The sequence below is a fragment of the Scophthalmus maximus genome, chromosome 3 (assembly GCF_022379125.1).
Source record: "Scophthalmus maximus strain ysfricsl-2021 chromosome 3, ASM2237912v1, whole genome shotgun sequence".
Taxonomy (NCBI): Eukaryota; Metazoa; Chordata; class Actinopteri; order Pleuronectiformes; family Scophthalmidae; genus Scophthalmus; species Scophthalmus maximus.
Genome location: NC_061517.1, coordinates 7,096,806 through 7,122,726, shown reverse-complemented (window position 1 = coordinate 7,122,726; position 25,921 = coordinate 7,096,806). Strand labels below are relative to the sequence as shown.

Below are 25,921 nucleotides of genomic sequence, written 5' to 3'. Positions count from 1 at the left end.
ATGGATGGATAGATAGATAGATAGATAGATAGATAGGTAGGTAGGTAGATAGATTTATCTTATATCTTATTTATCCTAAGCTGGGAAATTCCAGTGTGACAGCAGCACGTTTCACACATCACACAAAATATATACAATATATACACAAAAAATGAAAAAATATACGAATTGCAAAACTATAGAATAAGAATAATAAATATAAAGAATTTACATGAATATTAATAGTGGAAATAGTGCAGTAGTACAATCATTTACCAGTTGTGTGCAGAGGAACATGGTAACATGAAGGTGAAAAATGTGCCGGGATTTATGTTTTGATTTTGATTAAACAGAGTCCAGAGTCTATCTGTCAGACAGAGGTGAGGTGTTGTAAAATCTTATGGCTTGTGGCAGGAAAGATTTCCTGTAGCGGGTCCTTATGACAGCTCCGCTGTCTGCCCAGTGTGAGGTGGAGAGGATGGTCTGGGTTATCCATGATGGATAACAGTTTGTACGTGCATACACTTTTATCAAATAAGCAGAATAAGCTTCAAGCGCTCATTTTAGATTATTATTATTATTATTATTATTATTATTATTATTATTAATACTAATATTAATAATCATTTTTAATAAATTCTGGGAGTAAGGTGTGTTTTCATGTGATGTCATGTTTTTGTTGTGTTTGTTGGTAGAAGTTGTAAAACAGGACAAGGTGTCTCTGCTGGATGATTTCTTACCGCAAATAAACTCCTGTTTGAACATGTTCTACAATACAAGATTTCATAATCACACACTATTAGCAGGTGACATAATTTTTTCATGATAGTGCATAAGAGTTGTATTTAGTTTAATCACAAAAATGCCACCATGCTTATTTTAATCATCACAGTTAAGCAAAACGATAATTTTAAAAGTTCTGCATTTAAAAAAATCACTTTATATTGCAATTAACAGAAGAAGAAAAAAATATGTGTGATTGCTGCAGGGGTCGTGTGCACTTTTTTCCATTGCAAACAAACAACACTCTCCTGGGTGCACACTTACATCAATGGGATAGTTCAGTGATTTTGAAGTGGGGTTGTATGAGTTACTTATGCATAGTTAATATGTCACCTTGTGGAGATGGTGATCAGTGATGTCATTTAGCGGAGTTTGGCGGAGAAGTGGAAGCAGCGTAATCCTCAGTCCCACTGTTGCTGATCACCATCTCCATAAAGTGACATTAACTACGCATGCGTAACTCATACAAGCCCACTTCAAAAATCACTGAACTATCCCTTTAATTAACCTGCTTGTGCTGGAGCCCGGGGCCAGTGCCCGGCTCGGTCATGTCCGGACACGTGTCGCCCTCTTCTGTTCTAGGTGCAGCGGTGCACCGCCGTATATGGCGCGTGGGTCCGACCCGGAGCCTCCTCCCCCTCCTCCTCCTGCAGGCTGCAGCGGAGGGACACAGTCAGGAATGAGGATACAGTCCGTCAGCTGTGCGTGGCGGCGGTGGACCCCAGGAACTCCCGGCAGCAGGACGGTCCAGCAGCCCTCAGGTCCCCGGAGCTTCATAACTCTTCCAACCCCCGCGCGGCGGAAGATGACTTGACAGGAGCTGGAAGGGGGTGGTGGTGGGGGGGGGGGGGGCAACTCTGTCAGCTTCAAGCCCCCGGGTGAGTTACTCAACCCCGCCCCAAAGCTGAATGAAATCGCCGAACACCATCGACCCGCCGAGTGTCGACAAAGTTGTTAGCTTGTTCGCTAACTTTGCGGCGATGTGCGCTAAAGCTAAAGCGGTGGCGCGTTCTAGCCACTAGCAGCAGCCGCTTCGCCCCTTCTCCGCGAGGGGTCCGCGGGAACAGCGACCCGCTCCGCCTCCCGGTGATAAACTGCGAGTGTGTGGGGAAGTTTCACTTTAGAATTCACGGGCGCCGACAGTGTTCGCGTCCAGCGTGGGCAGAGTTGCCCACAAGTTGCCCCAAGTTACACGTTGTTGTCGGTGACGTTTAATGTCAACGACTCCGTGATTTAAGATGAAAACCTCAGCTGGTCGTCTAACTTTACACCTGTAACACGTGTTCGCTCCACATCACCTCCATGCAGAAGTGAACCGGGATCTGAAGTATCACTTATTCTAATCCTCGGTTCGATTCTCGGCTTTTGAGCCTTTTTTATATATATATATTTTTTTTGCAACCGGTGCTACGTTCAACAGATGTTGGAATAATCTGAAAAACGAGTTCCCGACTGGGGAAAATTCACGTCAACACATCTCTTAAAAGTTGGAAATGTTGGTTCCACAACTCTGGAGTCGTTGATCTTATTCATGGAAAAATGGACAGGAGAGAATGTTAGAAGCTTGTGATCAATGGCGCGAGTTCATCTGTTTCATATATCAAAGCTATGACGGTTTTAAACACTGTGAAATACAATCAGTGACACAGGATAGATCTTTTTTGTAGCGTCCGTGTTTTTTTTTTCCACATTCCAAAAGCACATGAACACACCAGAGGGTGGTTCCATGTCTAATCATCATTCTTTTTTAAAGCATCATCATGGATTTTATTGAAATTTGGCATGTATCTGCAGATTGTGTCACTTGTGTGGAGCAGAGTATTTAAAAGTCTCAATATTTACATGAGGATGTCCAAGGAGTCCTGGCACCTTGTTAAGTGCGACCTTGACCTAATTCAAAATAAATAAAAAACACCTGTTACTCAGGAAGTTTATAAAGAAGTGCTCTGTAGTTTTTTTAAAACCACTGTTCCAGTCAGTTGGCTGGAACAAGTCACAAGTTCATCATCGACTAGTTCAGATTGTGTTTTGTCTCAGATGTTGATCTTCGTAACCACTGGATGTCTGTGACTGTACAATCTCGATGAGGCGGAGCAGGCCGAAGTCTGCGCTGTGCGTTTGGTTTTCCTGGCTGCAGGCTGACTTTAGCAAGCTGCTCTATTATTGATGTCTGTGCAACACGATTTCCATTCGGAGGCTAGGACATCGGCCCTGTAACCGGAGCCCGCTTAGCCTGCGGCCCTCAGACTGTTTCAGATGTAGAACAGTGTGTGGAGTTGAAACGTGACCAACTCGGTTTCCACTGGCCTGGATTCTGTTGCTTTGTGTTAGATTGTAGATTTTTTCTCAATAATTTAGTCCATAAAAAAACATAGTGGAAAAAAGTGCTCATTACAATTTCCCAGTACAAAGACTGACATAGAGAAACTGCTTGTTTTCTACATGAAGATATTAAGTATTATAAATATTTATATTTGAGAAGCAATGTTAGGATTGTTGCTTGAAAATCAATGAAATTACCAGAACAGTTTCTAATTTATTTGTTGAAATCATCCCGCTGAAGCTTTCCGAAAGATATCATTTCAACATGTTAGTTTTAGGTCGGTGCTGCACGGTGGTGTAGTGGTTAGCACTTTCGCCACACAGAAAGAAGGTTCTTGGTTTGAATCCCGGTTCAAACCAACCAGGGCCTTTCTGTGTGGAGTTTGCATGTTCTCCCCATGTGTGCTTGGGTTCTCTCCGGGTTCTCCGGCCTCCTCCCACAGTCCAAAGACATGCAGAATGGGGTTAGGTTAATTGGAGACTCTAAATTGACCGTAGGTGTGAATGTGAGAGTTAATGGTTGTCTGTCTCTGTATGTGGCCGGCGACCTGGGCTGGGCTTCAAGATTAGTGGTTCTGTCTGTGTTGACATGTCAGGTGATTGAGCCAACATCCCGCTGTGAATCTTCAGTTTTAAACTAAACCAATCGACTGCGAGATGATTAATAACCTTATCAATATTGATTTACCAAAAAAATAAGTTTGTATAAACAATGTGTCTCTTTTTGCGTGATGCTTTTCCAGCCGCTGCCGACACCCTGCTCTGGCCAGGGAGCGTCATGGCATCCCGGCTGCTGGATCGCCTGAAACGGTCGCTGTTCAAAGATGGTCATGGGGCAGGTCCCGAGCAGGAAGCAGGAGGCACGCAGGAAGTGGAGGAGTTTGTTGAGGACCAGTTGGAGGCGGAACTGGCGGAGGAGGAGGAGTGCGTGACCGATCGGCTCGGGGGGACGCTATGCTTTGACAGCGGAGGAGGAGGAGGAGGGGAAGTGGAGGATGGCGGCGGCGGAGAGGGCGAGGGGTCGGAGCTGGACAGTGACTCTGACTTCCTGGGAGAGTCGATGGAGGAGGGGTTCAGCAGCACGGGTGAGGGGGATTCTGCTCATGCAATATTTTCATCTGTCTATAATTGAAAATAATCTGCTCAGTTCTAACAATTGGATTTTTTATGATTCCTCTTATTGAATCCTACTCTGACTTTTAAGGAAAAGATGCTTCTGAAGTATATGTATTTTAAAAAGCACTAAATGGAATGAGGGTTAATTTGCTGACTCGTCTGTTCACCTGTCTTGTAGACGCCAGTCCTGTCGCCGTGTCCTCGGCGGGCCCCCCCCCCTCCTCCCTGCTGACGCGACAGCTTCAGGAGAGCTGGAGGAACCTGCGTGCACTCAGAGGAGAAAGTCCCATCCCCTCTGGTAGGCGGCTGACGGACAGCTTGATGTTTGAGGTCACCGACGCCAGCGTGGTGCAGGACGGCTCCTCAAAATACGTGGTGAGTTCAGACAAACAGCGGAGGTCAGGAGGTCACTTGACACAGAGCGGAGCAGGTCATGTAGCTGATGGTGCTTTTCACAGAAGCACTTCATCTTTGTTAAAAGATTATTTTCTACTTTTCAGTTTTAGCTCAGAAGTTTGTTGTTATTTCATGTTACATGCTCTTCACAGATATCTCCAACAGCTGTTAGAGGGTTTGAAGGCAGATAATATTTCAGTGATTTTAAACATTTGTGTGTCAGGTTTGGTGTCAGTTCTTCACAATCACAAAATGAGGGTTCCTTAGAGAGCAGCCACTTGTGATAATCACATGAAAGGTTGTGGACATCCTGAATAAATTCTACTTCATTTAAAAGATCCCAAACCTGTTACTGTCTCTCCAGCTATACACCATCCATGTGATCCAGTCTGGTGGCAGCGATAAGACGCCGGCCATAATCACCCGACGATATTCTGATTTCCAGCGCCTTCATGTCACGCTGCGCCGTAACCATGGAGACCAGATGGAGCGCGTCTGTTTCCCGCGTAAGTAGGGGTTACATTACGCTTTCTATGCCACTGATGTTGTTACTGTTAAAGCCCTGAATATTTAGAGAGGCACACCGGTGATGTGGTGGGGTTGAAGTGGGGGCTGTTTCCTGTTTCCTGCAGTCTTCGGGGATCACTGCTAAAACGCTGAAACCTCACTACCTGTTGTAATGGCTGCAGGAAAGAAGTTGCGGAGGAACTTCACAGCGGAGACGATCGCCAGGCGCAGCCGAGCCTTTGAACAATACCTGTCTCACCTGTGTTCACTCTGCACCCTGCGGGGGGCGCTGTGTGTCCGACAGTTCTTCTACCTGTCCGACCTGCAGACTGGACAGCTGCTCCTCAGGTATTGAACACACTGACACCTGTCACCTTAAACGTGTTACCTTAAACTCGGGACAGGTAGAGCCTGACCAATATCAATACTGATGTTCTGAAATGTGAAAATGAACAACATGTTTACATGTGAACTTCTGTAAAGCTACTTGAATTATTCTCTTGGAAGGCGTATGAGTAGAGGAGGTAATATGATTATATAATATTTAAAACTAGAATGTCACCCAGTAGAGTTTATACCCCAAAGGCCCAACAGTGCCCTTAAATTCAATCAATCTGTATAGCCAAGATAACAAAACAATGCAGATCATGAAATCATAATCTCCATTGCTGAAAATGAAACCAATTTAAATGTTAAAAGATTTTTGAGATTAAGATGAACTCAGCCCTTCTCCCTCCACCCGTGGCTTCCGTGGCTTCATTGTGAATCGAAGGGAGTAGGGCAGGCAATGTCAGTAATGCACTGAATGAATAAGCAGCACTTTGAAAAGACGGGTAATATCAGTAAAATCCCACAGATGTGTTCCAGGCTGAGGTAAAGATGAAATCATACAGGAGGAACTCGTGGTCCTGGATTGGTTAGAAGCGCCTGAACGCCTCCTGAGCCAATGAGCAAACAGCTGGTTATAATGAAATACTGACTTTAATTTGACATTAAAAGGAAAGGCAGTGTAATGGGAAAAAATGTAAGAAGGTGACGCTGACTCAGGAAGACGGAGACCGTGGCTGTCTTAAGCAGAAGTGTTTTTTACAAAGAGCCCAACATTGAGGAGATTTCTGGTTTGTTACACAGACCAACAAGTGGTCAGTGCATCGTGTCCAGAAAACTTGCCCTATGCCCGCAGTCTCTCAGAATCTTGACAATGGAAATTGGAAATGGCTCCATAGAAACCCTCTGTCTCCGTCTGAGTATGTTCTATGTTTTCCTCAGTGCGTCTCATAAGATGTCTCTCAACAATAAACCAAATTCTTAGACTATGACGCCCGGAGACGGCCTTCAGCTAACCACCGACTGTCCCGTTATGCCAAAGATGACCTTGCATAGTGAACCAAACACTCATCTTCACAGTCTCTCTGAGAGGAGAGAAATTCATCAACAGGCAGTACTATAAAAAAAGTATTTTAGATTTAAAATATTATAGTTTCAGATGCAAATTTCCTGGAAGATAATTTCTTAAAACAGTTGTCTGGCAGCTGTTTGGGTTTGTTTTTCCTTGCGCTCTTCAGTTCTTTTCTTCACCTCTGAATGTTTTTGATAAATACTGATGTTATCAGACTTGTAGCTCAGATGCTTCATAGTTGAGTTTGTCTTGTTTTGTTGAGGGTGGGACGTTACCAGGAGGCCCTGGGTCCGCTGCTCAACGCCAAGAGACTGCAACAAAAACTGGGCTGGGCTATTTACTACGACAACCAGGCTCAGGCCACGCTCCCGTCTTCCTCCCATTGGTTCTTCACTCTTGTGGGGCTGTCGTGCTGTTTCCAAGAAGTGGACCAGCTGGAGGAGGCCCGGGATCACTGCGACCTCGCCCTCCGCGTTCTGACCCCCGCTGAGACTCAAAATGACGCCGAGGAGAAGCCCCTCCCACAGACTGGTGCACCCTGCCCACGTATTGACAGGCCCCACCCCCTCCTTTTGCAGTTGCTGCGGACGGTGGTTCGGCTGTCGTGGCAGACAGGAAGAGACAAACGGCAGTGGGAGGAGCTTCTTCAGCAGCTGGAGGAGCAGTGGGCGGGGCTAGACAATCAGCCAACCTTGAAAGAGTTTCTGGTAAAACACAACCTGCAGGAGAGCGAGGGGGAGGGGTAGAACGACGCCTTACACACCGCAGAGTACAATCACTACGATACAGTAATGTATCATGACACATCAACAACAACAACAAACAAGCATTAACAAGAAAATATTATCTAGGAGAAAATAAAATAGAGGAGAAAAAGTGTGGGGGGGAAATTATCAAAATATTTTGACTGAAATATTATTATTTATTCTTCCAAACAAAATAAACATCTGATCGTATCAATCAGTCAAATGTTTAAGCCTTATCCAGTTCAGTAAAGAGTCTTGGTTGTGAGAAGCAACATAAATCTATAAAGGGAAAAAATATTCTTCAAAAATAAAATGGAAAAGGTGCCATCGAATCATCTTGGCCGTTAAAACGGAATCATTCAAACGCTGCTTTTTGGTTTAAAAGAACCTTTCTCATTAATCTAAGGACAAACAGACAATTGTAGGAAGCAGAGGAAGGAAACCCAACCAATTTCAGAAATGATGTGAATGTTTGATCTTAGAGTTATGTCTTTAAACCATTTATCATACATTACATATGTGCACAGACATCGTAACGGAAACAGCCTTGACATGGAGACTTCATTTGGCCGAGGCGTCGATGAGACAGACATTTCATCATCTTGGCGTCTGGTCTTTAACATTTCTGGCTGAGCTGCTGTTCACTACCGAGCAGTCAGGATTATTTACTAGAAATCTCACTTTGTCATTAAGATTTTAATTTAGATTTTAGGAACAAAATCATTTTATTGCACTTTTCTTAAAAATAAAAATAAATTATGATAATTTTTTTTTAAAAGAAACCTGTTGCCAGTTTGTAAAGTTCAACAGTCACTGAGGCATTAAATCATTTAATAACTTTCATCAGCTCGCATCGCTTCTCTTCCTCCTCAGTCAGCTGACCCCACACATGCTGTCTCACTGAGGAACGTGTGTTTTTTTTTTACGTGGATTCTGTTACTATGGAGACCAGTGGTTTTGGTGGTTATGGTGACCTGGAGTGGATGATTGGATAAAGGGACAAAAATAGATGTGAATAACTGATTTTAACTGAGCGAAAAATGTGGAAAATATGATAATTTTTCTCTCTTTAGATGAAATGATCAAACACACAAAGAGTCGAGAGCGAGGTTTTTTCCACTGTTGGTGTAAAACAGGTGATTAAAAAGGGACGAGACATTATCACACAGGGGAAATTAACCTGACCGGTACATTGAATATATATATATATATATATATATATATATATATATATACACACACACATCCTGGTGATGGATGAATGGAAGCTGCTCATATCATCTCTCCAGGTTTAATAACATTCAGGAAGCAGGAACTTGAGTTTTTCAGCTCGTTCATGCTGCATTCAGCGACAGACTGTTGGAGATGCTGCAAACAAAAGTCATGAGTAATAGAAATATTGGGCCTCATGCAAGAACCATACGTATGAACAGATTTTGGTTTCAAGTGGTGTGATTTTAGGGGACTCGCCATATTCGCCAATTTTCATATGTACACGTCACATTATTGTAGCTGCATATTGTATAAAATCGGACCGTTAAACATTTCTCATGATTCTCAACTAACGTTGAAGTCAGACTGACCTCATCTGCTTTCTCCTTCTGTGCTTTGGCAGAGGAAACGGTCTGACATCTGTTTTATCTGCATCACATCATTTCAGATAGTTTGTTCATCAGATTAGAAAAAAAAATCCCCCAAAAAGTCACACAGCAATAAAGACACAAAAAAAGCTCCTGCACTTATTTAGCATATTTGGCTTTTTGTTCTGTTCTAATCATGTGATCATATTGTTTACATTTAATACATTTCTTTTTGTTGAACATCACTTTATGTCGTAGTGCAATGATCTTTTATATAAGGCCAAGTTCTTCACTCTGGTTCTGATGGTGAGGCTCGTAACGATCAACTCTGCCTCCTTCACGTGAACACGCTCGTACCTGAATAAGTAAACACAGAGTAAACCAGCTCTGTGATGTCATCCAGGGTCGCCACTGTTTGTCGCAGTGAAGGTCATTGATCATCTTTATTCAAAGTATATGATCATAATAGCCCAAAGCGAGTCGGACAGACTGAAGTCACATTGTGATCCTGGCCTTGGGCTTTAACCCAGAGACAATCTGGTCCAGACCGATTTAGATTTCTATCAATTTGGGTGTTTTATTGAATTAAAGTTTACAGTTAATGAAATGTAGAAGTGGAGGTATTTCGATTTCATCTGGGACCTTTTTTATTGAGTTTCTTTCTTTCTCAGTCTGTCTCAACTGTTTACTTTCGAAACAAAGAAAGCTGTTGAATGATTAAATAAAATGCGGGGGGGGGAGGCTTTTTACATACTTCCAATATCACAGTTTTTACAGACTTGAGATATTTGACTTGTTTTCAGGTGTTATTTCTTCATAATGCTGCGTTTGTTGACTCCAGGTCTGTTTTGAGTTGTTTTTCATTTTTCTTCTTCACTTCACTAAAGGTTTATATGTTCACTTCACAGATTTAATTATTTATTTTTGAAACTGTAAGTAACACAAACACAAGGTTCTCCCGACTCCACTTTCCCCACGTCCACCTGCGATTTCAGATCAGATTTCTCTTCCTCCTGTAAAATATGTTTTTAAATGTGGATTTATTTGTAGCATTGCTGCTTCATAGAGCTACTGTATGTCTGCAGGTATATATTTGAGTATATTTTATGGAATAAATTTGTTACAAATTGCAGCTCTGTCCTTTGTTTCTTCATGTCAGAAAATTTCACATTTTATTTAATTTCTGGTAAACATCTCGTGAAGAGCAGAGAGGAATTCCAGAATTCCACAGAGCAGGCCAGGATTCACTTTCTGCTCTACCAAAAGAATTGCTGAAGAAAAAACAAACACTTATGTAATTCCTTCACAGAACTTTTTAAAGTATCTTGAGCAACAGATTTAATTTAGTCTTGTGGGAGTGCAACCGTTCAGAGACGTTATGAGAAATCATTTTGAAGAAGCCAGGGAGCTTGCGACTTGACTACAATATATAATGCGTCTGTCGAAGAATCTTTGAATAATATCCTGCAGGCATTGAAATGTGTTTGATGGAGAATATAACAAAATTTAGGTGAACACAAATTCACAGTTAATTTCATGGGTGAACAGGAGCTACGAGAAACTGCAGGATTAATTCTGAAAAGTGTGAAATTAATGTTAAGCCACATTTATGTCTGAGGAAGATTAACAGCTGTAGTTTGTTTCCTTAATCTTGTTTAAAAAAAATATTTAATTGTGAAATGATTTTTGTAACTGAGACTCATTTCAACTGAGAAATGTTGCTCGTCACTTATAATGAACTTGGTCACTGTGGGTTTAGAATCACTCTTTTCGCTAAAAATATTTTTTCTTCTGCAGTTGCAGATTTTCTGTATTTGGGTCCAGCAGTGGTACGGTCTCGTGGTCACCAGCAGAGGCCGCCCTGCTTCAGTCCATGTCTGAGTGATGACGCAGTTTGTTTTCAGATTCCTCAGGTGAGATGTAGAAGGACGAGACTCAGCAGTTCACTGTTTTAATCGCAGCATGATAATAGATTCTAGAATCAGTCTCATCTTTTGTTTTCTACTGGTTAGACTGACTGTAGTGGTCATGTGATGATGACTGATTGGCTCTGGACCCACAGGACGGTGAAGGTGATGAGGGAGCGGGGAGACAGATGTGTGCTCAGAGTCCGTCCAGGTGGGTTTTAATGTCGCTGGTGCTGCTGCTGCTCCACGGCTGACGAGTGTTGGCTGTAAATAGGTCCCATTGTCCTCCACGTAACATCGCCATGGTGACAAGGCCAGGAACCGAGACATCAGCTGCCGTAGAAACACCAGTTGCTATAGCAACGGTCACAGAGCAGGACTGAAGCACCAACATGGCTGTTGGTGGAAGTGTTGATCAAGAGTGATGTCAGTCAATATTCGTGGCAACTTTATCATGAAACACAAGAAAAGACATTATTGAATGTATATTTATTAACACAAATTTTAAAAAAGGAAACTGGCCCCTAAACTTCTTATCTTTTCTTCATCTTCATCATTATCATCACACTGTTTATGGCTAAAAGAGAAAGAACTTCCATTGTTACTAAAACTAATTTCACCCATTCATCTACACAAAGCATTTTGTAGAGGGTCATATGCGCTAACGTTAATCGTTGGACATGGTCTTAAAAGTCTGACTTTAACCTTAAAATTCACTCTCAACATGTTGACTTTATTCTTCAAATTTTGACATTCGCAAAATGCAAAATGCAAAAAAAAAAATCTTCCTCTTCATGTTTTTATCCTCATGGCTGGCAGCTATACTCTTCCGCAGCTGCACTATCTAGTATAGAATGTAAATGTCTGTGTCTCTCTGACCCTAAGCCCATTGGCTCCTACTGAAGGTTTCTTATTACTATTTTCAGCAAATCCACATTTAGTGCTGTAGTGAGTATTTGCGGCGGCAGGAGGGTGTGTGGGCGTGACCGAGTCTAAATAAAGTACAGTGTGTGCTCATGGTGATAAAGGAACATGTGACACACTGCGGTTCACTGGTGTGATTTTAATAGTATTTTGAAATCAGTGAAGCTCTATGGCTCAGAGGAATGTATCTCGGCTTTGATGCACACATAATGACTCTTGTCATTACACTTGCTGGTCAGTTCTGCACATGGGAATTGTTGACAGGAAGAAAAATATTGAACATCACAAGAGTTGTCCTTTAAAAAAAAAAAATCATTGAATTCTGAAGAAAGAATCTCAGATCAAAATAGCAAGATTTTCTGAGGAATATGAAATTTGACCGCACAGAGAACAACCACAGAGGTTCTGAAAGGCAACGATAGTTAGCAACAACTTATAAATCAAATTACTCACTCTAATTTGGCATATTCAACTTGAGCACTAACAAATGATTGAAATTCCAGTCTGTGGAAAAAATACATAGACGCTGACTTTGACAATTCTTTGGGAAAAACCTGGACATGCTTGTTCTGTGAAAATCGATGACTGCACATAAAGATGGACGGCGCGTCTATATATCATCCTGTTGAACCAAAATATCTTGGATCTATCTCTTGTGCTGGCGATGTCACTGGGAGCCAGAGCGTGATTAGTAGTGATCGTTGGGGGCCCACACACCACACATCAGTTTCAGCTGTCAATCATGACGTTTATAGAAATCAAATAACTAATTAAAACCAAACTTATCAGAAACATGAACACGTGAACATGCATCAGTGTGATGAAAACTTCTTAAAGTGACAGAAACCATCTTTGGAAACATTTATTTAACATGTCCTTTTTTTTTGTTTGGTCCATGTACAATCTGCTAACATGGAGGGAGCAGGGTTTAGGACATGTACTGCAGCCAGCCACCAGGGGGCGATCCAGATAATTTTGCTTCACTTTGGCGATCTGTCATAACGTCCATCTTTATTTACAGTCATCTGTGTTAATCATGAGTTAACATGCTGGGTTTATACTGTATTAATCTGTTTATGCTAACAGTTGGTTGTACACTAACATCTACGTACACTAGCTTAGCAAGATGTTGATGAAAAGCAGAAAATAATCTACTCAAGGCAAAAATAACAGAGAATATATAAAACTACTGTGATTATAAAATATCCTTTGACATCATACGGTGGTAAATTGTTCTAAGCTTCACACAAACCAAAGTCATACAGTCTTTGGCTAAACACTACTAACAAGTTAGTATCAATCTCAAAGTTAACTAATGATATGCCATTCAAGACACACTCACGCGCGCACTCATACACACACACTTTAGAAAAAGAAACAAATTAAAGAAAAAAATAATCCTGAAGACAGGATCAAAAAAGAATTTTGATCCTGTCTTTAGGATTTCACTTCTTCCAAAACCCGACAGAATATGAAAATAAATCGTCATTTTCTCATATTTAACAAAATTGCATTGAACAGTTTTCATTGTATGACACATTATTACATAAGAACATTTAAACCTGATTAACATTTTCAAATCCATCTTCCACCACTTCCTCTTAAAGGTGCCTGTAAATCACACAGTACTGGCCTGTAGCAGTCTGTGTGAGGACATGACAGGGATATCGATCTTTTTTTTTGCCACGAGTCTAATCCCATTTACAGTTATGGGATTAATGTACTCCTGCAGCTGTGAACCAGTAATCCTCCAGTCTTCCCACACAGAATCAAGGCAGATCTAAAATCTCATCTAATATCTTGGGCGAAAGAAAAAACTAACCTGAATGTGATTACTGAAAACCTGACAGGCTGGATAAAAGTCTGAGTCATTTGAAAATGAAAAGTACAACATGCAGCTTGCAGCCGACAGCTCATTTAGTAATTTAACACTCAACACAGTGATATGTACCAAGAATAGTTCATGCTCTGCGTACTCGTGAGATGGCCATACGCTTACTGACGTCAGAGGCTGAAACATGTTAAAGGAATTGTTTGACAATAGGCAAAATTAAATGATTGTTTGCTCCTGTGAGAGTTAGATGAGAACATCGATGCCACTCTCACATATGTCTGTTAAATATGAAGCTAGTTAGCTTTTTTAATTAAAAGGGCCTTTTAATGCAAAGCTAAGCTAACTCTAAGCTTCATGTTTAAAGCTTCATAGGGTTGAGCTCTAAATCTTCTCATCTGACTAGTCTCAGCAAGACAGTAAATAAGTGTATTTCCTGAAATGTCAAACTATTCTTTTGAATATAATATATCCCTATTTGTGATTCATGGCATATGGCACAACATTTGCTGAATAGATATTACTGCATATCATCATCTGACAGCTAAACTAATTGAATGCAGAACAAATCCAAACAGATGTCATCTAAAATAGAAACCTGGTTGCACACAGTGCTGCATTGAGACTTGTTAGCCCTCTCTATAGAGTCAGACTTATTTACACTCCAAGTTTGAGTGAGTGCAAGGAGATCAATATGGTAAAGGAGAAGCCGGTGGAAGTGGCCATTTAAAAAAAAGAAAAAAAGAAAGTGTGGTGAACGGCAACATGGAGGATTCCTACATATTCATGGCACAGAGACAGAAACGAAGGCAACATAACCAGTGGTGTGATATTTCAAACCAGTCCCGGTCAGTCTGGGTTGTGAAGAAATTCGACCAATCCATCCAATGAGTCGGGTAGCACTGCAGAGTTTGAAGCCCATGCAGCTACTTAAGAGTCCTGTGTCTTACACACATACAGTAACATATTTCTATGGTAAACGTTGGATAAGAGATACTTGTCAGATAGTACCGTTGGTTTAAACTTCAGTTTGGGTCAAAGATTGTCATTTTTGCCTTTTCTGGGGGATAGACTGTTGGTCATTTTCCTCCTGAGCCCCGGTCTTATCTCTGCCGGTTCCTCCAGTTCTCTTGTTTTACACCCATTTGAGGAGAAGCTTCCAGCCTCCGGCACATCAGCAAATACGTCAGAACTTCCTAAATAACACAACTCAGATCCAGACTCACTAAGATTGCAGTGGGAGTCCAATTGAATTATAGTTTTGTGATTTAATTCCCCACATCTCCCACTTGGAAATTCAAGCCAGAAACTGACATTAATTGTTTTTTCCCCAATTGGTTGCTCACAATTAGTGGTTAATTGATATGAAATGAACACAGCATTACCTGCTACCACGGCCTGACATAGAAAGATTCTTGACAATGAGTTTACAAGTTAACCACACAAACCTTTTGTGAATCTGGACCTGATAGATCGGAGGTCCCAATCAATCAGCAACCGGTCGGATTGGGGTGCGTGAGGTTCTCCAATCAGACTGTAGTAACCGATAACAGGGGGCTGGGGCAAAGCTGACTGTCGCTCTCCACTCGTGTTCCATGAGTCAGCAGCTCCTCCACTGTTGTCCAATCGTCGAGCATCTTGCTGTTCCTCAGCCGGTTCTGCTTCATGTGGCTCAGCTCCAGCACCGTCTGAGACGACAGTGACCCCTGAACTCCCCCGGACTGCTCCTCCCCCAATCCTCCTCTCCTCTCTCTGTGTTGCCTAGACAGCGCCGCGTGGCGTCTCCTCTCTGTCCGGCTCCAGTATCGCCCCGCCAATCGGCCATCCTCTCCTTCCTCCTCCCTGTCTCTCTCCCTGTCTCCTCGCACCTCCTCGTCCGTTGTAACCTCGCTGCGCTCCCTGGCCAAACGGTAAGCTCGGGCTCTGAGCAGCTGATTCCTGACCGACTTCTGATTGGACAGCCTTGAGCGGGGAGAGGGTGGAGAGTGTGGGCTCCGTTGTGGGGCACCCAGCGTGCTGTAAAAAGGAACAGGAGGCCCTTTAAGGTTGCCGGTACGATTCCCAAGAGTCTGAAAGCCACGCCAGTCTGAGGCTCCACTGGAGCCCGATCCAGGACTCTTAGAGAGAGTGTCCTCCTCTCTGCTGCGAATGGAGCCCTGGCTGTTCCTCAACGTGTTCTGATGATTGGTTAGACTGGTTCTGTCTATGCTAAGGTGACTGGTGGGGTGACAGTTACTGGGATAACTGGCCCTGCTCCTCGGTCCAACAGTGTTGGTGGCTGCACCTGACTGGCTGTTCTGGAGTTTGTTTTCAATAGTGTTTGGATCTGCCATGTTGGGGTGACTGGCCCTGCGGCGGCGCTGTCCTTCACTCAAATCTTGTATCGTTCGACTCCGTCCTGGACCTTCTATCGTGCCACCTCCTCTCTGCTGCTGCTCCAGCCATAGCGCTCTTCGCTGGCAGGGCTCAGTACGACAACCTACAGATAGAAAAAACAAATCAGGGCCAGTGTAACATCACATCTTTAAAACTATAAATCTGCCTGTAGCCAGGCCTCGGTGCCAGGGTAAACAAGTCCAGAAGACCTGGAGATATTTTAATTGACCCTGTTTATTGGAACATTACTGATGCACTTGAAGTTCCAGATGAGTCTTCAGAGTCTGTGAAATGTGGCATCAGATGGATTGGTTTGGGGAAAATGATTTGTGGAGCTTTACTCACCGATGGAGGGGGAGGGTGGCGATCGGTGGCGAGGTAAAGTTGGACTCCTCTCAGCTCTGTGGAAGTGAACTGTTGTGGTCGTGCTGTTACCCACAGTGCAGCGGGACGCCTGGGGGGGTCCAGGGTGAGTCATAAGGGTTGTTTCAGGGATGGACTCCAGATCCCAGCGTCCTCTCTGCTCTCGAGGGGAGTGGCCTGAGCGGAGATGTTGAGATTGCCGATGAGTTCCGTGAATTTTGTGCAGCCGTCTGTGATCACCGGTGCTGACGCTGTGGAAGCCCGAGTCACTTGGTTCAGAGGAGATCAGGGACTCGGAGGAAGAGGAGGAGCCTTGGGAGGAGGCGGTGTGGCCTGGCAGCGATGACATGGCGTCCGTCTCGGCCTCTGAGAGCGCCACTCGGTGAAGCGGGCTGTCGGGGCCACAACCCAGCCCACTGTCAAGCTCACTTAGAGGTAGATATCCTAGAGGACGATCAGACCGCCAATGAGGATGATAGTCAGACTGAAGAGAAAGTAAGAGAGAATATGAATACATTTCATGGTAAAGTACAGAATTTGACAAGTACTAGAATGCACTAAATCAGTATTAATGCTAAATCAACCACAAAAATGTTGAAACACTACATATGTAAAAAGCGTAATTGTTAGCGAGAAAGAAGTGCAGCTACGGGAGGACCGAGGAACTGAAAGAGGAGCTCAGAGAAGTTACTGAGAAGTGAAATAGTTGTGATGTACAAAACTAAAATTAGTGACCTGTCTGGGGAAATCCTTGTGCTCCATCTCTTCAGTGTTGTAGCAACCAATCAGACAGCTCTCTGAGTTGGGCTGGTAGGGCAACATCTCCAGTCCCTAGAATGGAAACAAAAGGTCACAATTGAAGTGACCGATTATCTTAGAAGGATATAGAATAGAAAAGGTACACCACATAACAAATCACCTGGTAGTCGAGTCTGTCCAGGTGATCTAAGCTGTAAGAGACGCTCGGCAGGTAGTTGTTACCCGGGTGCTGGTCGTTTGAGGATCTGCCCAGGTAGCCATTTGGAGGATAGACATCAGGCGACATCATCATTTGACTATTGGCTGGGTATAGGTCAGGTGACATGGTCATGTGACCATAGTAGGGTCTGTGTAGAGGAAGCAATCAGGTTGTGTTATGTTTTATGAGGCGGTGATTTGTAAGGCAGAGATTGCACCGAGAACACCGGTCTTCATACCATGTAGATCTGTCTGTGGTTCAGATGTGATTGAACGGGAATGGTAGGATCTGTATTATGTAAATTTCTTGATGAATATGTATGATCTCCAGCTACATGCATAATGATGCCCATGTATGCACTGACAGCTGTCTCAGCAGAACAACCTTCCACTCAAGAAAATGTATGAGCACGCCAAAAGACTCAACATCATCATCTGACCTTGTAAAGCTAAACTTGTCCCCCAAGTACTTTTCACTTCCATACACATTGGCCCATTCCCAGACTTTTACGTCTGTCCCAAAATGCTTACCCATGTTCTAAACTTCTACCCTCTGCCCTTGTCCAACATCCCCATTACAGCAGTTTGCACTCAGTTCCCTCTTTGACCCAGGACAGCTGCAGCCACATCGTTCTGTCCTCGCCTGAAGCTAATTAGATACCTCTTACAGCAAACTCCTGACCCCAACCCCCCCCCCCATCGCTCAGCCTCCAGACAGTACCTACCCTACGCTGTAGCCATCTCTCTGACCGTCCTCTCCCTCCATCAGTCCCAGGGCTCTCAGGGCCTCCCAGTGTCTTTCTGTCGGAGCGCCACATTCAATTGCACATTGGGATCGCCGCCTCCTGTGACCACGTCCCCTTCGCCCATCTACCTGCACAGTGATTGGCTGGCCATACTCGTCCACATAGTGCAGCTCCTCTCTGTGTCTGTGATGAGGAGGTTCACGAGGCTTGGCCTGATGAGAGAGAAAAACTGAATATCAGAGTTTAGACTGCACTCGCACAGCACATGGGGAAAAAACTAAAGATATATTTTTTTATGTTTTTTTAACAACTCAAGCTTTTGAGAAAAGGTTGGTTTAAAAGATCTGAGAGACTCTGTACTATCCTGCTCCCACTGTGTAACATTCAAGTGTTATTTGTAGCATTGATGAAGGATAGAGGTGGTATGAATGCACAGTGCCAAAGTGGGAGTTTGGCCTCTAAAACAAGGTCAGTCAGTACTTTTTGATCTAACTTTGTGGCGTGCCTGACTACAGTTGTGTTGCATAACATGGTATATGATTCACACTGTTTTCATATAAAAATATATATTTTTTAAACTGAGCCATTTAGTATAATTTCAGGAAAGAAGAGTCTGCAGATTTCTGTTCCGGCGAAAAAAGCATCTGATTATTTCCTCTTATTGTGCTGTAGATGGTTAAATTCTGAATGGACTCTATTTATACAGCGCTTTTCTGGTCTTACTGACCATTCGAGGCGCTTTTCAGGACAAGTCTCCACCCATTCACACACATTCAATACAGCGCTGCTATTTACCGATTTAGATCTGACAAATAGTAGCCAAATGAAGATGTTGTAGCATAACACACAGTAACTGAAGAAGAAACTTATTGTAACATTTTTTAGACTTTTTGGCTCAGCTGTCATAAGCTGTCAAACCTGGACGTATCCTGTTTGTGTCATATTTCTGGTAAAAAAAACCAAAATGTTATCTTAAAGTACAGAATTACAAAACAAAAACAGACATAACTGGCTGATTTCTTCTTCGATTGGATTTTTAGAAAATTATTAATATTTATTTTTCCTTTTTTTTAATAGCTGCCAATAATGTTTGCTTAGCTTGTTTCTCAGATAAGTTCAGGTCCAAAATCCTTCATCTGGTAAAAATAGTTGAATTAAAATAAAAGTAAGATCTAAAAAGTGTATTGTTAAAATTTCAAACTGGACAAAAACTAGAACCCAACTGATTTGGTTTTGGAAGGTTTCAATTACTGAAATATCAGCTGATATACATTTTTTTTATTATGTGGAAAGGTGACAGTTTGTACCTTGAATTATTTTTAGTTCCATACGTTTGACCACTAAAAAAACTTTAAATTATATAATCAACATTATGCATCAGATACAACAGAATCTATCCTTTTAGAATTAAACTTATTATTAGGTTACTGTTTTTTTTGCCAACTACACGGCTCATTGTGGATTATCTCTCAAAGAATGAGCCGAGGGCCCTCAAATATCAAATGTAAGTGTGTCAGCGCTCTGTTAGCTCGGGACATAAAAGGACAGCTCCGGCCCCGGAGGACATTCTGTCATTATGTCCGCTGACTCCTAGTGATGACAAAACTGTGGTTCAGTTTGCGGTCTGTGTGAGAACGTCACACGTGGAAGTTGAGACGAAGGAAAGTTTAAGAGACTCGGTCTCAACTGCACACGATGTAGGTCAGGATAGGCGGCCCTTCCGTAACCCCTGGGCCAGCACTGCAGTCTTTACACTCTCGGTGCAAGGCCTGAGGCGCGCGCACACACACACACACACACACACACACACACACACACACACACACACACACACACGCACACAAAGATGTGCACATATACATAAATGAATCAAAGTTCATACATGTGGAAAACCTGCTTCATACAAAGTCAAACGTGCAGAAACATACACACAAATACATACAGTACATGGGAACACAGACACACGCATGCAGAAGTCAGAGAGTGAGAGTGATGTGCTGTACCCTGGAGAAGTGTGTTACGCTCTACTGCACTTTGACAGTAACACAAACTGATCTCTCTCTCTCTCTCTCTCCATCTATCTGTCTCTATCCCTCTCTCTCTTTTTCTCTCACAGTTTTTTTTTTCTTCCTACGAAGCTTTGACTCACTGAGTCTCAAAGTGCAAAACTGTGTAAAATGCAACACTCGTCCTCGTTCTCAGCACAAAATCACGGTCAGCGCGCAGGAACGAAATAGGAGTGTCAGATTCAGCGAGCTGCATTAAAGTGTATCAGAGAACCGGATCCAACAAAGTGTTTTAGGAGGCAACTCATACAAACTTGCATAACGGCAAATGTGTTCCAACCAAAACCTAAACCTCCTGCTGATATTGACACAAGAATGAGGCAGAGAAGGAGACTGGAGTCTTTACTGAAATGGCTTTTTGAGGAGGCTGATTTGATGGGTTGACGTGCTGTATATCTACAGAAATAAAAAAAAGATTGAAGAAAAACGTTGGAAAATATCAGGACATATTCCCTTATTAAACAAAAGCATGACTCTGACTCAAACATATAATTCATGCTCTGCTTATCTATAAGACAAAGATCCTCAGCTGAGCAGTTTATTCCTCCTCTTGCTGTTGAGGCTGACGGACTCAGAAAGATTCAGTGGGAAAGTGCTGTCGATTGCATGAGCTGTATGATTTGGGTGAAGTGGAAAGTGAGTCACTTTTTCTCACAAGAGTCAAAACCCTGAGATATTCTGGTGCAGTGATGATTAAAAGCTGCAGGATGCTTTGTTTGTTATGTATTGTTTTGTGTCCAAAAGCCTGAGAGAGAAGGAAAATTCCCCATCCAGGATCTGGTTTATAATAAGAAGTTAATGCAGACTGAACAAAGTTGCAATGATTTTTAAAAAAAAATCATACATCCATTCACTATAATCCAAACAAAACCCCCGAATAATTCACCACAACACAGAAATGTTGCCACCATTTTAGTCATCACAGGTTTTTTTTCCATGTAAGCATTATATCCAGTCATCCTCGTATCAGAAACAAATCAAGTGTGGTCTTCTACGATCTCCCTTTTCCCCGGCAGTACTGTCAGAACTGATAGATCAAATATTCTCGTTCGGCTTCGGCAGGCACGACAGAAGATTTTCATCCGAGTCTGACAGAGATTCTGTTTGAACACTGGTTTGCAATATATGTATGTGTATATGTACGTGTGTGTGCGTGTATATATATATATATATATATATATATATATATATATATATATATATATACATATATAAGTGATTGAAACAAAGTTCCTGGATCTTTGTTCAGATCCACACCAAAATTCAATGGGTTCTTCCTTGGCCCACTTCTTATCCTTCCACCGTCCTATAGAAATCGGTTCTGTACTTTTTGTGTAATCATGCTGACACACAAACCAAATATAACGGACAGGGGTGAAAACATAACCTCCATGGCAGATGTCAAAAAGTGGAACAGTCAGTATCTAGGCAAAATTGTGCAATCCGGTTGTGTTATACTCCCCCTCTGTGTCTCTGCCGTGTCTTATGTTTTACTGTATGTACACTGATGTGTTCAGTGGCTGTTTGTGAACACTGTATTTCATGTCCTGCCTCAGCGGCCATCAGATCAAATTAGTATTCCCCCTCCTCTTTCTGTCGCGGCCTGTCCGTGTTGGTTTTTGTCAGAGGTCCACCGATGTCCTGTACTGTACGCGCAGTCATCCGACGGTGCCCGTAGCATCAATGCACCGAGGACAGAACCTCTGCTGACACGTGTAGCTGGGAAGCCGCGGTGTCCCAGTGCAGATTGTTCAGCTCCGAGTGTCTCAAGTTCGCGTCCCGCAGCAGCCGACCGAGCCTTTTTGATCAGCGAACTGTGCAGCCACGACGTGGCGCTTAATGAAAATGCGGCAAAGCTACGAGCAACGTCACCGATCGTCGCAAGGGAGGAAACCTCAGATATCCTCGGACGGCAATTACGGAGATGCGGCCTCATGCTACAGCAAGCAGAGAGAAAATAAGCCAGAGTGCAAAGACAAACAAACACTTTCCAAGACAGACTAATTTGTGCAAGCAAAGCAAGAGCACGCTCCGTAAATGGGTTCGCATGCTGTTTATTCAGACGAAGGAATAGAGCACAAAAAAACAAGTTTGTCCTTGGCCTGGAACGAGAGCTCGGCTATCCTTCTCCAGATTAGTCACGGATGGAAGTCACACTCAGATGGTTTGAGTTTTACAAAGATTGAAAATGTTCCATTGTCAAATCAAATTAATAGATTGGTATCAATTGCAGCTCTGCAGAGACATCTCCAACATGTTTATTAGAACCACACATGTTTGAGGGTTTACAAAATGGTGGCTCATATGATTGTTTTTTAGGAATAACACTCTCACACACAACACAAAAAAACTGAAATGAAATAAATGAGGTTATGACGATTCCCTTAAAACATTCTTCCTCAGCTCATCTTACGAATCTTTCTGTGTTGAAGCAGCAGCAGTTTTACAGGTGAACAGTAAACTTTACCAAAACTGCTCAACTATTTTCTGCAAAATGTGGATAAATGAATGGAGTTGGGAGCAGAGCAAGAATCTTTATGTCGGATGGTTTTGAAAACCCCAGGTGACGTTCACATTGATGCTGACCTTCGTTCACCTTTGTGAAGTGAAGACCGGTCATGAGACACATTGTAATCTCCTCCATGGGTCAGGAGTTTAAGCAAAATGTTGATTGTTTACCATGTTCTGCGTCTTAGTTTATCACTTCAGCACGCAAACTACTGCAAAATACTTACGAAACAACCAAGTACAAATGAGGCTGATGGGACTGTCATTTGTTTTTGCAGGTACTTGGTCATAAACCAAAGTAATGGACAAATGAAAACGCAGAGTTGATGAAAAGTCATGAAAAGAAACCCTGTTTGGCGGTGCTACATTCAGGTGAGCTGGGTTCAGGGGTTTGGTGTTGAACGTGCTGGCTCGCGCCATTATTCATTTTAGTACATTTGATTTTCAAACCCCGCCTCCATCTCCACCCCCTCTCTCGTTGACCACTCAAACATCTGCTTGTTTTACCTGAACAGGAGTAATTCAGGCAGACATGTTGGAACAGGAAACAGACTCAGAACAAGAAGAGTCACTTGTCTCCTTCAGTCGATGAATCAAAATGTTAATGTCATGTATTAAACCGTACTTTATTAAAACAAAAAATCGTGGCTTACGTTAGACGAAGCATGTCCCTGATCACCAGCTGGGACTTAGCGACCTTAGCTAACTTAGCTTGCCAAACAACAAGTGGCAGACCCAGAGGTGACGTCAGCCATCGGTTTGTGAACTGCTGTTCTGAAGCCTCGAGTTTAAACTGATCCGTCTGCATTGAAGTGTTTGAGTAACTTCGCCACTGACGCAGACAAAATAGAAATCCAGATGATTCGACACTTTTGGCGCGAAATCCGCGTGGAAATGAATAACGTAACAGTGGAGGAAATACTCGAGGAACCAGTAGATTCGCTCTCTTCACTGCTCTGTAACCTTTCGGGGACAGATATGAATATAGTAAATAATATTATAAAATGATCTGAATAAATGTGATTAGTTTGAAGTTAGAGAACCTCAAATTTTCCTCTTATACTTTCTCTAGGTTCTTCACTTTCTGCTTCCTCATTCTCCACACACACACACACACACACACACTCACACACACACACACACACACAGTAAATAGCCTTTAGCCTTCAGTCATCTTCTCCCTCAGCCATTGTCTGAGTTCACTGGTACCATCTAGGTTAGGTGTGTGTGTGTGTGTGTGTGTGTGTTTGTGTGTGTGTCTGTGTGTGTGTGTGTGTGTGTGTGTTATGAGAGGCATGTGAATGAGCAGGTCACCTCAGCATCCATCACATCTCATTATCTGCCCCGTCCTCTCCCCTTTTTCTCTCTGTCTCTGTAACTCTCATCCTTTGTCTCTCTCCCAAGTCTCTCTCTCTCTCTCTCTCTCTCTCTCTCTCTCTCTCTCTCTCATGCCCTGCAGAAGGTCACTCACCTTGATCCTAGTGAAACGACAACCCATTCTGACTTTTCCTCGGACGGATAGAAGTCAGGAGGAGAGAGGGGGGGAGCGGAATAGAGGGATGAAGGGTAAAAAGAGGGTAATGTTGAGAGTGATGTGAACTGAACTGAAAGAGAGAGAAGGATGAGGGAGAGGAAGAAAGACGTAGAGATTAGATGAAAGAAACTACAGAAGAAAAAGAAAGTGGGAGGAAGAGAGGAGAGGATAAGGGTTAAAAAGAGCAAGAGATTAGGAGGAAGGAGAGAAAAGAGAGAAAGAGAGTTTGTTGAGCCTCGTCCGGCCGCCAGCTCACATCTCCAAACTCTGATAACCCACAGTCCCCGGCCAATCAGCTGTCCTCCTGTGCTGTCGGGGAAACTACGGCTCCCATGATGCAGCGGTGTAAACAGCAGCAGTCGGTGGGCAGCAGATCCATTGCATTAAACCTCTCTCTCCTCGGAATCACAAAGCAGCACGGGCGAACGAGCAGCACTGGCAGCTCTGAGAGGGGCGAGCGAGACAGAGGCACCACTGAAAGACTGAGAGAGAGAGATAGAGAGGGAGGGATGTGAAGAACAGAGCTGTTCACATCTGACAGTTTCTTCTTCTTCTTCTTCTTCCTCTGTCTTCATCCTGCTGTCAGTCTCTCACTTTCTCTCTCCCTCTGCATCTTTGCTCTCGCCAGCCAATCACAGAGGCTGGATGCAAGGAGGAGGGGAGGCGGCTGCTCCGATTGGCTGAGATCAGCCGTCAGTATTAACCATCCATTCAGTGGTTTTTCTCTCCTTCACCTCTCCCTCTCTTTTGACCTGAACCTTCTTATGCCTTCGGTCCATCTCTTTTTCTTTTCTTTTTTACCGTGCTGCCTTTTTCTCTCACCATCTGTTTCAAAATGCCTTCCTCCTCCTGCGCTTCACCCGTGTCTTTGCCCCCAGCCATGACTGATGCTGATGTTATTCTGTGCTTGTGTGTGTGCGTGCCTGTGTGCCTGCGTGTTGATGTGTGTGTGTGTGTTCTCAGTTTTTTATGTGTTACTTTGTGATTTGGCTTTTTATGTTATTCATATATATTGTATATTGTATATTTTGTGTGTACTGTAACTTTGAGCACACACTCATTTTACTGTTGCTCCTGTGACGACTGTATTTACATTTTTATACAGTCAATTAAGCGGACTGACTTCCTTTACTCCCAGTGAAGCAGTTATAAAGTAGAAAACACACACACACACACACACACAATTCAATTATATCTGAATGTCACTCAGTAGAGCACATAACTCCGTCAAGGCCCAACAGCCCCCTAATAATTCAATCAAGTCGAACCAAATTGTACACACTCATAGATCAGTCCCCTAAATATGTCATCCGTGAATTATTTCCTCGAAATCTGTGAAAATGACACAATAAAAGGAAAGTGAAAGAAAGTGATTTCTTTGTTCAGATCAATGGCAAAATTCAATGGGTTCGTTTTTGACCGATGTCCGATCTTTCCACCAAGTTGGAAATCCATCTTGTAGTTTTTGCTGAATCCTGCAGACAGAAACAAACGGACAGGGGTGAAAACATCAGCTCCTTGGCAGAGAAAAAAAGTATAAAATTCTGAATAACATCTAATTGTGTTATTGGTGGGAGATTATTTGGGGAAATGACATCGGGACAAGATTTAAGTAATAAATGTCAAATATTCTGCTACATCAAAAAACTGAAAATAATGCGTTAACAAATTCAAAAAGTAAAGTTGGATTCAAACCCCAGTCTCCTGATAAAAGTCGTATACGTCTCCACCTGACGTCCTAATGCCTTTCTCTGGCAGGACACCTTCGCTGATTCAAATATATTTCTTGCCAAAAGAAAAAAAAAATGATGTAATGTTACATAACTCAGAAACACGTAATATATGCAGCTTGTGTTTAGAGTGCAAGGAGCCATTAAAGAT

At 42.8% G+C, this 25,921-nt stretch overlaps 2 protein-coding genes across 3 annotated transcripts; one reads left to right on the top strand and one right to left on the bottom strand.

The window, feature by feature from the left end:
- The first annotated feature begins 1,412 nt into the window (after positions 1–1,412).
- On the top strand, positions 1,413–9,960 carry snx21 (sorting nexin family member 21). The gene is made up of 6 exons (XM_035643809.2): positions 1,413–1,640; positions 3,828–4,169; positions 4,379–4,575; positions 4,961–5,102; positions 5,286–5,451; positions 6,765–9,960. Exons 2-6 carry the CDS (start codon positions 3,863–3,865, stop codon positions 7,246–7,248), a joined length of 1,296 nt encoding a protein of 431 aa, XP_035499702.1. The 5' UTR covers positions 1,413–1,640; positions 3,828–3,862; the 3' UTR covers positions 7,249–9,960.
- Positions 9,961–12,510: 2,550 nt separating this feature from the next.
- LOC118316223 lies at positions 12,511–25,197 on the bottom strand. 2 transcript variants are annotated; one of them, XM_035643808.2, is made up of 6 exons: positions 23,978–25,197; positions 17,912–18,161; positions 17,149–17,335; positions 16,965–17,060; positions 16,212–16,713; positions 12,511–15,969 (listed from the first exon to the last, which is right to left on the bottom strand). In XM_035643808.2, exons 2-6 carry the CDS (start codon positions 17,950–17,952, stop codon positions 15,020–15,022), a joined length of 1,776 nt encoding a protein of 591 aa, XP_035499701.1. In that variant the 5' UTR covers positions 17,953–18,161; positions 23,978–25,197; the 3' UTR covers positions 12,511–15,019. The 2 variants fall into 2 exon arrangements, with proteins under 2 accessions (XP_035499701.1, XP_035499700.1); XM_035643807.2 differs by having other exon boundaries at positions 17,912–18,144.
- Between the last annotated feature and the right edge of the window lie 724 nt (positions 25,198–25,921).

Coding starts and splice junctions, on each gene's coding strand:
- snx21 (XM_035643809.2), top strand. CDS start 3,863: ATGGCATCCCGGCTGCTGGATCGCCTGAAACGGTCGCTGTTCAAAGAT. Junction 5,103..5,285: donor GGAGCGCGTCTGTTTCCCGC/GTAAGTAGGGGT, acceptor TAATGGCTGCAG/GAAAGAAGTTGCGGAGGAAC. Junction 5,452..6,764: donor ACTGGACAGCTGCTCCTCAG/GTATTGAACACA, acceptor TGTTTTGTTGAG/GGTGGGACGTTACCAGGAGG.
- LOC118316223 (XM_035643807.2), bottom strand. CDS start 24,004: ATGGGTTGTCGTTTCACTAGGATCAAG. Junction 18,145..23,977: donor GTCGTTTCACTAGGATCAAG/GTGAGTGACCTT, acceptor CTCTCTCATCAG/GCCAAGCCTCGTGAACCTCC. Junction 17,336..17,911: donor AGAGATGGCTACAGCGTAGG/GTAGGTACTGTC, acceptor TCCTCTACACAG/ACCCTACTATGGTCACATGA.